Source organism: Apium graveolens, chromosome 6 (assembly GCF_009905375.1).
Source record: "Apium graveolens cultivar Ventura chromosome 6, ASM990537v1, whole genome shotgun sequence".
NCBI lineage: Eukaryota > Viridiplantae > Streptophyta > Magnoliopsida > Apiales > Apiaceae > Apium > Apium graveolens.
Genome location: NC_133652.1, coordinates 258677177 through 258689117, shown reverse-complemented (window position 1 = coordinate 258689117; position 11941 = coordinate 258677177). Strand labels below are relative to the sequence as shown.

At 31.3% G+C, this 11941-nt stretch overlaps 1 protein-coding gene across 1 annotated transcript; it reads right to left on the bottom strand.

The window, feature by feature from the left end:
- Positions 1-9431: 9431 nt before the first annotated feature.
- LOC141667139 (uncharacterized) lies at positions 9432-11132 on the bottom strand. The gene is made up of 4 exons (XM_074473520.1): positions 10900-11132; positions 10423-10526; positions 9773-9902; positions 9432-9692 (listed from the first exon to the last, which is right to left on the bottom strand). Exons 1-4 carry the CDS (start codon positions 10993-10995, stop codon positions 9654-9656), a joined length of 369 nt encoding a protein of 122 aa, XP_074329621.1. The 5' UTR covers positions 10996-11132; the 3' UTR covers positions 9432-9653.
- Between the last annotated feature and the right edge of the window lie 809 nt (positions 11133-11941).

Here is an 11941-nt window from a genome sequence, read left to right as displayed (position 1 = left end):
CAGGCTTTATAGCATATCCAAGTTGAAACAGAAATAAGTTAGAATAATCAAGGTTCTGTGGTATTGTTATGATAGAAGTGGAGAAGTCTTTTGGACTAGGAAATTAAGAAATTGGGAGATGGATGATTTGAAGGATTTAAGTAAGATAGTGGACTCGATGAAGTTAGGTAGTAATCAGGATATGTTAGTTTGGATTCTAGTGAGGGAAATATTTACTACTAAAGCAGCATATGTACTTGTAAGTGGAGATAATATCTCCGATGGTGGCCTTTGCGAAGTAATTTGGAAATGCAAAGTGCCTGAGAAAGTTAGTTATTTCTATGGAAAGTTCAGTCTATGATTGTGCTAACAAAAGTATAGTTGGCTAATAAAATTAGGAAGTTTAGTGACTCCAAGTTGTGTTTGCTTTGTGATTTGGAGAAAGAATCACATGATCATTTATTCTGGAAATGTACATTTTCTAGGAAAGTACGGATCTTTATTCTAAGCTGGTTGGAAATAATCTTAAAGGTATATATATCTGATCTGGAGTCTATGTGGAGGTCTAGGGATGTTTTTCATCTCATAAGGCTCAAGCAGGTTTGGACTAGTGTTTTAGTATCTATAATTTGGACCATTTGGCTACACGGTAATCAGTGTACTTTTGATAACTGCTTTACAAATTTAAATCAAGTTATTTTTTTAGTACAAAGTAGAGCTTTGGAGTGGTGCTTAGAAAATGGCATTATAAATCAGCAAAGAGTTCAGTGGTGGTCCTACAATCCAGTTGGAGTTTTTACTGTAAGTGAAAAAGATTTTTTGTGGGAGTTAATTAGCAAAAGCGATTTTGAGATTATTTCATATATTGATGGTAGTCTCAGGAAAGACTCAAAGGGTGGAATTTTGGCTGGCATTAGAGGAGTGATTCAGTTAGTGATAGGTGAAGTATTGTTGCACTTTGTTGGGCCCTCCGTAGCTTCTCAAGCTTTTGAGGTAGAATGCTATGTTTTGGATGTTTTGTTAAGGATTTTAAAAGAAAGTAAGTGGAGGAAAAGTCATATATTAGTTCTATCGGACAGTGAGAAACTTGTGAAACAAATTTATGTGGTTGCACTCCAGGTAAGATTATGGAGTAGTAAAGAGTTGTATATTCAGGTGAAACATGTCAATAGAGTTTGGAATATAACAGCAGATGACCATGCAAAAAGAGGTGCTTTTTGGATAAATTGGTGATAAGTTAAATAAGAAATTTAATTTCGGGGCTCGTATATTAGTAAAATTAGTTTAGTGGAACATTTTGTGATGTGAATTAAATTAGTAACATTTATAGAGTTATAGAATTACTTACTTGTGATATAGGGTCATTATGATAGCTTGGGCATATGGAAAAGCTATCAGATTCTTCTTGGAAGTTTAAAAGTTTCTTTTGGGTAGAAGTATTGAGGTTATAAGCTTTAATGACAGAGTATAGGGGATCAGTCTAAAGTAATATAAATAATGGGATCATTGCATGTAGAGGAATCAGTTTTGTCAATTTAGTTCTCAAAATACAATTAGTTGAGAGAGGTTAAGTTTGTTTAGGGTTTCTTTCAGTCTGTCAAAATAAAGTGGAGGACGAGAATGTTAATGTGAATGCTAGATGGTTGATGCCTAATAAAGGGGTGATTAAGTGTAATGTGTATTGCTTCTTTGCACAAGAAACTCTGCCAAATGGAAACCGTTCTGGTATTAGGGATGTGTTCCGTGATGATGTAGGTGTTATTCTTCATATGACTGCGGGATCTTTGGGGTTTGAGGATCAGAGAGAGATTGAGTTTCATGCTTTGCTGGAAGGTTTATAGGAAGCATACTATAAGGGTTACAAGAAAATTATCTTAGAGACTAATCATGTGGATGCATATTGGGACTTGTTTAGTTCTAATATGGTGGGAGGGTGTCCTCAGTACGCACAGGTTTTGTGGCAGCTCAATCAGCGCAAGGCTGATAAATTTTTTTTTATCCGAATTAAGGCTTGTTGATAGTGAAACTAATAAGTTGGGAGCATATTTGGCTAAATAAGGTTCCAATCATTAAAAGCAAATGGTGATTATTGAGAAGGATTTTGGCAGTATTGAAGAGCTATGATATTTGGATATGGGTTTAAGTAGCATTGAACTGAGGTTTAGGGTTGTAAGGCAAGGAGAAATTGACCCTACCATCCTTGAAGATGAAGTCCTGGATCCCCAGGAGGAGGACTTGCCTCAAGAAGCAGAAGATAATGGTGATCAGGGTTTGGGTGTGCGAATGATGCTGTTGATGTAGGTGCAGTGGGCAGCAATGATGATGAGGAGATTGTTGATCTTGAGTTTGTGGTTGGTCTCTCGGCTGCTGCGGCGTTGGAAGGAGCTGGAGCAGTGCTCGAGGATGAAGAAGACATGGAGTTTTAAGTCCCGCTGGAAGCAAGGAAAAGCAGTGATATTGGGGTATCTCAACATTCATGTTTATTTTTTTAATTAAGCATTTAGTTGTAGATAAATTAAAGATTGATGGGTCCAGTTTGCGGTTTTTGTTGGTGGATTTAGTTTGTTAAGTATGGATTATCACTGGCCCATTTTCCAATTGGATCTAGTCTAAATGTATTGTTGGATGGTTGGTCTAGTATAAATGTATTGTTATATCCATATGGATATTTATATCCATATATTATAGATTGAAATTATAGGGTTAAGTTCTATGGAGACCACTTTTTTGTGGAGACCTTGGAGACCACCAGGGTCGGCCCTTGGGTAAGGCGACCAAGGCGGCCGCCTAGGGCACCACCGCGCACAGAGGCACCAAAATATTTCAATAACATATGTATATAGGTGTATTTATTTTTTATATTATTTATTTTTATATTATTTTTTATATTTTAAAATACAACTTTTAATTAGAATACATTAACATATATGTGATTGGGGGACATATTAAAATTTTAAAATATATTATTATCTTTGTGATAACTTCATTTTAAAATTAAAATATAATTTACTTTAATTTACTTTAAAAATATAATTAATAAATTTATTTAATAAACAAAACAAAGTAAAAATGTGAAAGGTTTGGAGAAATTGAGTTTTTGGACTATGCGCGTCTATACCCATTATCCCAGATGGCCAGATGAAGTCATATAACAAAACTACAAAACCCTCTCCTTCCCTCTGCTTAGCTACCGAATAAAATACATAACACAAATTGTTCTCTGTTCATTCTGAACACAGATTGGGGTTACTACAGCTGATGATGATCAGAACTTGAGTGCTGAACAAAAATTCAGAAGGTAATATTTCTTGTATATTGTTGATCAAGGTGCTTTTCAACTCAAAGAACGGTTTAAACAGTTTCAAGATTATAAGGAAAAATTTGGGTTTTTATTTAACCTGAAGAAGCATTTATCTGGTGATGATGAGGGGTTAAAATCTTGTTGCATGAAGCTTGAGGGATTTCTTAGACATGATATGCGATATGATATTGTTGGCGCAGAGTTGTTTAACGAGTTACTAGTGCTTCGAATGGTAATACCCGATGAGATAACAAAGGCAATAGATGTGCTTAATTATTTAAGTTCTAGTTGAAGACAAATAAATTATCCAAATGATTGGATAGCTTATAGAATCGTGGTGACCATTCCTGTTACAGTGGTAGAGGCGGAAAGGACATTTTCTAGATTGAAACTGACCAAATCTTATCTCCGCTCTTCGATGTCTCAAGATAGACTTAATGGATTGGCTTTATTGTCTATTGAAAGTGAGCTGGCAAGTTCTCTAGATTATAGCAAAATCATAGAGAGATTCACATCTCAAAAGCCTAGAAAAAAGTTTCAAAATCAATAAAGGTAAACTCATTTTTATAACTTTATTTAGACATTGTTGTGTACTAATAATGATGAATGTTCTATATTCATAATACTACATCAGTGGCTTGTAGGAGATTATTGCAGGAGGTTGAAAACTTGGATATTTAACGTACAAGAAATTCATTATATTCACTTGCTACTTTAGATTCAAGTAAGTTTTCTTTTATACAATGAATATATCTTATTGTGATTTTTTGGTTATGAACATGGGGCACCATTTTTGAATCCCGCCTAGGGCACCCAAATATATAGGGCCGACCCTGTAGACCACTTATGTTCTGCAAGTTAAATATTGCATAAAAACATTGCAAAACATATTATTTTGCGAATTATGCTCTATAAAGTTCCTTATTTTATTCAAAATCTTGAATATCATATATGTACTTCATGTAAAACATCACAAAAATATTTTATTATGCAAAACATGTTAAGTTTGCAGAACATTTGTTCAGTTTGCTATTACATACACATTCTATTTATTAATCTTAAATGATCTTCAATAATTTTAATGAATTAGTGATACTGGTAAAACATACTTCACAAAATAATATATTTTATAGTGTTTTGGTTGCAGAACATACGTGGTCTCCAAGGTCTCCGATGAATAAGTGAATAAGTGGTCTCCATAGAACTTTCCTCTGAAATTTTATCCATATATTATAGATTGAAATTTTATCCATATGTTTATGGTTGCACTCTATGGGAGGGCAGAAAGAAATTTCCGATCAAGTTAAATGGTATAGTTTCAGTGAATCAATTTCAAGTAAGATTGAGATGCTAGATCTTCAAAACAACGAGGATGTATTGGCCAGTTCCCATCAGAGCATTTAATTCAATTTTTTTCTTATAGAATTATATGTTTATTTTTTTTTTGGGAAGACCGATATCATCTTTGTTTATTTGCAGGGTGACTTAAAATAATTTTTATCTAAATTAAAATATTTTTTACTATTATTTTGTTTGATAAGATCTCTAACTAATTTTTATCAGGATTATAATAATTTTTAGTACTATTGTATTTGATGGGAGCGCGGCTCAAACTAATTTTAATCTAGATTATAATAATTTTAATAATACTCTGTTTGACGGAAAAATGGCTCAAACTAACTTTTATATAATTTATAATAATTTTTATTAGTATTGTATTTTGACGGAAGTGCGGCTCAAACTAATTTTTATCTAAACTATAATAATATTTTATTAGTATTGTGTTTGACGTGAGGGCGGCTAAAACTAATTTTTATCTAAACTATAATAATATTTTATTAGTAATATGTTTGACGGGAGGCGGCTCAAACTAATTTTTATCTAAATTGTAATAATATTTTATTAATATTTTGTTTGCGGGATGACAAATCAAATTAATTTTTATCTAACTTATAATATTTTTTATTAGTATTGTGTTTGACCGCATGACAAATTTTATAGTTTCAATGTAATTAAAAGACCCTGCTCATAAATGTTTCTTGTATGGAAATTCAAAATGCATATTATTTTATAATTTGTGTGTGTATAAATATACATGTATATTTACTTTTTTGTTGGAGTATGTGTCATTAATGAAATGTGTAAAAATTAAGTTGTAATATGTGTATTAAAACAAAAAAATGATATTGTATCTTCTATTTCTTAATATGTGTGAAATTTACAAAATTGACTATTAAAATGAGATTAAAATGAGATGGAGGGAGTAATATTTTTGTATAATAATATGTTTAACGGTAGGGTGGCTCAAACTAACTTTTGTTTGAGGGAGGTCGACTCAAGCTAACTTTTGATAGAAAAACGGTTCAAACTAACTTTTGTTTAAAATATAATAATTTTTGAGTAATAATTTTCTAGAAGATATAAAAAACTGAAGTATTGAACATACGAATTTTTTAATAAATAAATAATATTATGAAAAACATTACAGAGTTCTGAACACAGAATCGTCGTAGATCTGTGCAAAAATCTGCACTTGTTTCTATAATAAGTTTCGTAATAAAGTGGAAGAAAATTATGACCAACACACAAAAAGATCGCAATTTTAAGTTTTAAGCGTAAGCAGTTGGCATGCATAGGATAGGAATAAAAAATGTCCCGCTGGTCCAATTTATGATTCCAATTGGCACCCCGAATTGTAGGACCATAATGGACAACAAAATCCAAATTATTTGTTTCAACTTCACGCAATTCCATTTGTTTAAGGTAGTACTTTACCAGTTGAGCAAGTTAGCATGAATAATAGATAGAGTAACATATACCAACAAGAATCTCAGCATTCATTCAAATTTCAAAGTTGATATCAAATAGAAGAAACAGTAGAGAAGCCTTGGCCTCATCAATGATGACCAAGGGACGCAACATAATGACTGTATATAGATATGATTTTAGGTAAGATTTGGGGACCAACAAGCTTAACTTAACCATCATATATGAATTTAAATGGGTGAGTGGGTAAAGAAGAGAATGATGGTGATACAGTGAAAACTAACAATTGAAATTGATGTCAAACATAACACATGCTTGCAATTAGAGAGGCACGCCTATAGCCTGATGTTTGGTCCCTTTGTATAATTTATCATATCGGCTGTCCCAAACATATATATTGTCACGTATTATCATAATTCATATCGTCTGCCTCCCCGCTCACTACACTACATATGCTTCAGCTTCACTCCAGAATCATGATAGATTCTCAAGTTAGTCTTATTTACCAAGTGCGTTTCTGTATTTTGCTGAGTTAGATGTCCAGTATCCGCATTAATTTTAGGCCTTGCAAGTTTTTTACTATTCAAAACTTACGTTGGACCTTGAAGAGTAAACCCATAGTTTTAACTTTTAAATAATAAAGTTTGCTTACAATAGTAAACTCAGATTCATAAGATTGGTGTTATAAATTGAACGTCTGTTCTTCTCGGGTAACCTCACCTGCTTACCTTTATAATAGTAAACCAGATACATGCTTCCACTTCTCTTGCTTTGCCTGCTGCATCATTCAAATTCAAAGTTTGTTACACACAACAGAAATTTGAGACGAATCAGCAAGCATGCATAGTTGCACCACTTTCTTTCTTGTAGTTTCTCTTTTTCATATACGTTGCAATACCTCAAAATTTGAATATTTAAAACATATAACATATGGCATATATTTTGATTCAGAATTTATATACAAACAATTCCACCCTTATATTCTTTAAAATGTAATGCCTTGTCCATATTTTCTCCACAAAATGTAGACTCCTCAAATTACACTTATGTTTCATCAGTTCCATAGGTGGGTGAATGTTTTGTAGCATGTCCGTGGGGGTCACTTCCCCCTTCCCACTTACATATTCTTGCCACCTCACACCCAAATGGTTTTATAAAAAAATGATCCTCAATGGTTTTATAAAAAAAAAGACCCCATTCAATGCTAGAAGCCCACTTCCCCTATTTTGTAAAACCCATTATATTATTATTATAATATATATTTAATATAATTAATTTAACTTAAATTTTAAATTTAATTTATTAGTAAAACTCTTTTGGTAATTCTATTTTTATTTAAACTTAATTTTATTTAAATTTAATTTAATGTTAATTTAAACTTAATTTAATTTAGTGTTTTAATTTTAAAAATATTACTATCTCCGTCCCTCTGATTTCTTTACAGTTTTTTTCACATGCTTGACACGCATTTTAAGGCAACTGTAAAGTACGAATGTAAAGAATTGAGAGGGCAGAGGGAGTATCATTTAGATCAATAAAATTTGGGTTACTAAAAACCGGCACTTGCGAACGTGGAGATCCGTGGGTGTTTGTTGAGTTTCCAATTGTGAATTTGAAAATGGAGGAAATGCAAATTGGTACGGAGAATTTTGAGGACATGAAAATGGAATTTGAGAACTATGTGAATATGAAAATTGTTCGAATTTTGAGAATTAAAATTATAATTTTGTGGATTTGGAAAATAGGGATTTGGATATGAATATGGAAATGGAAATTGAGGGTTTGAATTTTGAGAGTTTGAAGGTGGAGGATTGTTGAAATTATTTGGATTCATCTTTTGCTAGGAAAAATAAAAAATTTAAAAAATGTGGAGATGATGAATAAGGTGTGAGAATTGAGTATTTATAAATAAAAAAATTACCGTTAGAAATATATACATTATAAATATTAATGTTAAGTTAGAAAGTAAAGCTAAACACAAAAAAAATGCAAAAAACAGACCATATATGCAAGTGGTGTTGGTCAATACAGATTAAAAAAAGTAATCAAATGGGACAGTTCCACCAAACAGGACCGCCTATTTCACTTCAACACAGTACAATGCAAAAGAGAGTCACATTTCATATTTTTTTATTATTTTGAGTGGTCCTATGAAAGAGCCGGGACTGCTTTGCCCATGCTCTAAACTCCCACTTCTCTGTAGCTGCAAGTAGTTTAACTGTATCAGTCACTTCACATGTCAGGGTGACTGAGTTAGATTTTATTAATTCCTTGAACTACAAAATGCATACAATTGGTAGTTTTCATGAGGAGGCTTTGTTCCTAAAGAAAATATACAGAAAATTACACTTAGCAATAGAGGACTCAGTGGTTGATATGCTGTTAACTGGTAACTGGTTTTTATTTTGAATTCAAAGAGTTGCAAGTTGAGAAGAGAAGGAGAAGAGAAGGGACAAAAGAAAAACTAGTTCAACTTCTACCATAGCATCTCCAACCATAATAGCTAAAATAGTTAGCTAAATTATCATCATCTAAAATTTTGTTGAATGTAAGGTTATTTAAGTCGGTGGTATTACCTATATTGATTAGCTAAATTCAACAATAATATATTATAGGTATTTTCAAATTATTTTATATGTATAGAAATTTCACATGTTAAAATAAATTTAAATATTTAATTAAATACAAGTAAAAATAAAATATTTATTCAATGAAAAAATATTGAATATATAATTATATAATTATAATAAGACATTTATATGTGTTAAAAAAACATAATACTTATATGTATAATAAAGTTTTATATTTATATTTATATTATATTTTATTATATTATATTTTATTATATTAGATTAGATTAGATTTACTAATATTTTTATAAATACGTAATGTTTATTAAAATCATTAATAAATTGGTCAATAAGAAAATCATATTTTGACACTTAATATAACATAAAGTTAAAATATTAATAATGAAATAAAAATTTGAACATATATATATATGTTAAATATAAATATAATATAAATATATGTGTATTGATGTGCAAAGTTAGGTTAAAATAAGGCAGAAAGTTGGCATTGATGTTTTAGCTAATGGCTATCAGAGGTAATATATTTTTTAGCTAATATATATATAACTGTGTCACCTAGACTTTTTAGCTAACCGGTGATGGTTGGAGATACTCTAAGTACATTAACCCATACCTTAGAAACAACTTGAATCAATAATTTATCTGGCGATGTACAGCTACTACAAAGTTTTTATAATTTCGCTCCATCTGCATGCTAATTACCAACCTAGCTCTATATTATAGAGTCAAATGTAACATAACCCTATATAGTTCTTCATGCGGGGTTTGTTTACGTGACAAGAACACAGCAGTCATCTGACCAATGAATACTTTTTCGAGGCCAATGAATATTAACATATTAGAGAAAATTCTGAAAATGCAGTATCATGGATGTCACATGAAAGGTCGAAAATGCTGACACAAAATCCCTCAACAATTTTAGTTCAGTGAAGACAAACTTGTACAATCCGGCTACAAAATTCGTAGATCAGTCGAGGGCTAATGAAGGAGAAGCTGCTCTTTGAGATGCTTGCCCCTTAGAAATGCCCCAAGCTGTATACTAGAGTCCATGTGAGCTGAAAAGGAAAGAACAATGTGAGTTTTAATAACATTAAATGTTACACTGCAACCGTAGAACAGAAGAGGTATTGAATACCAGAAAGAGAGTTATGGAAGCAAATAGGCCCTCTTGGAGGAGAGCTCCGCGACCCCCAAAATCTTCTTCATCAACCTTTAGCATCATTGCATAATAACAATATATGATTGCAGAAGAAAGAACTAGAAATCTGAACCAAAGATTACACACCAATATTAGCTTAACTTTGGTTCCATATCAACCATTAAAAGATTATTTATCCACGCATAGGGATTAAAACAGAACATGATCAGTGCATAGGAGCTCCATGGTCTTTCTGGTCATCAAAAAATGCCTTTGGTACTTTGGGAATTAATTTGGAAGATTGTGATATTAGTAGCCTAACAAAAAAATTAAACTTGGACATTGGTTTGGGATTGTTTTTTCGCAATGACACTGATAAAAATAAAAGCAGAGAGGTGAAGTTAAGATCATAAAATAGGTTCATTGCAAAGGTAAGTCTCTGCTACTTGTCATGTACTCCCTTAATTCCCTTTAAATTTCTTCATGAAACAGACATGATACCAGCAACTATCTAATATTAAAACAAAGTAATTTACACACCTCTGGCATCATAAGAAGCAAAAGCAAGAAAATTGCACAAGCAATAATAACATTAAACATGTTTGTGTTTGTACATTTGAGAAAGAAAGTCGAAGAAAAGAACATACATGAGAATCCATATTCCTCCAACCAAAGGAATGGCCCCCCAGATTAACCCACATAATACGGCCACAATTTGTCGAATCCAATGTAAAACATCCCCTAATTGATCCTGAAACAATTGCGGGGAAATCATTAACCACATAAGTAATCATTAAACCTGTTTAGTTTCTTAGTATGGTTATATTCTCCAACAGAGAACAGACCCAATGCAACAGTATAGAGGCAACAATACAGTACAATTCATTTCGAATAATCGAAACGCTATATTTCGACCCAAATGCCATTATACTAAATACCCATACTTTACTCAATTGTTGCAAGCAAAGCGAGCTAGATATACATAATAGTAACAAAAAGATGCAATGCATTAATACAATACAAAACAACTTAAAAGCAAGCTTATATTGAATAACAAGCAGTTGAAAAATGAATGCATGAAAACAAATACACATCTATATATAGATGAAAATGGTGGTGCAAACCATGTCCCAAGAAGCATGAGGATCAACCAATTTGCCAAAATTGAAGGGAGATAAGTGACCATTTTCATTACTTGATTTTCTGTCTTTCATACTCATTCTTCAAAGATTTGAGTGATGAGGGGTGGCTTTAGTTAGTAGAGACAGGGGATGCACAGCAGCAGCAGCACCAACAACAACAACAAAAAGAAAACAATACTGTGGTCTTTTATTGACTTGGGAGGTCGGAGAGAAGATGACCTATTTGACCACTACTATTTATTTTTATTTCAAATTAGTTGAAAAACAAAGGTAATTGTTAAATAAGTTCCAAATATTATTCTTTAAGTTCCATTTTTGATTTTAAATTACATAATTATTCATGATAGGATTGAGTTTGAATAGTAAAATTATGGGTATACAAGTATTATATATACTAACTTAAAACCCGTGTGATGCACGGATTCCGTTAATATTTAGATTTTTTATTTTTATTTTATATGATTTTATTAAAATTTTAATATAAATAATTAAATAAGTAAATTAATAACAATATAATTATATTTGATTGTGTATAACTTTAAGTTAAATCAAATAGTATAGTATAAAATAGTATATGATTGATGAGATTTGAACCATTAATCTTATTTATAAATAATAATTAAATGTTTGATGTTGGCGGGGTTCGAATCTGTGAACTTGGTTAGTGTATTTTTTTATAAATATTAATATAAATATTTGTTATTAGCAGGATTCGAACCTAAAAATTTATTTGTAATTTTATAAATAATAATATAAATGTTTGTCGTTGACGAGATTCGAACCTGTAAGCATGGTTGGTGTATTTTTTTTTAGTATTCGGATCTAATGGTTATGATTATTTGGTTAAGAGTTTCGTGATCGAAAGGATAACCAAAAATAGTGTTAATCAAACTACAAATTATACCCTTATTCGGTTATTATAGTTTAGTATAAATTAGAATGGAGCTTAAATATTAACACTTGAAGCTTATTTAACAATACTCGATTTTCATAAAAGTTTTCATAACTAATTTTTTTCAGATAA

Bases quoted from the DNA above. Each gene is read 5' to 3' on its own strand.
- LOC141667139 (XM_074473520.1), bottom strand. From the start codon at position 10,995: ATGAGTATGAAAGACAGAAAATCAAGTAATGAAAATGGTCACTTATCT. The intron at 9,903-10,422 runs GTATGTTCTTTT...TCTTTGGTTCAG, and splicing joins GGAGGAATATGGATTCTCAT to ATTTCTAGTTCTTTCTTCTG. The intron at 9,693-9,772 runs GTATTCAATACC...TTTCCTTTTCAG, and splicing joins CTTCCATAACTCTCTTTCTG to CTCACATGGACTCTAGTATA.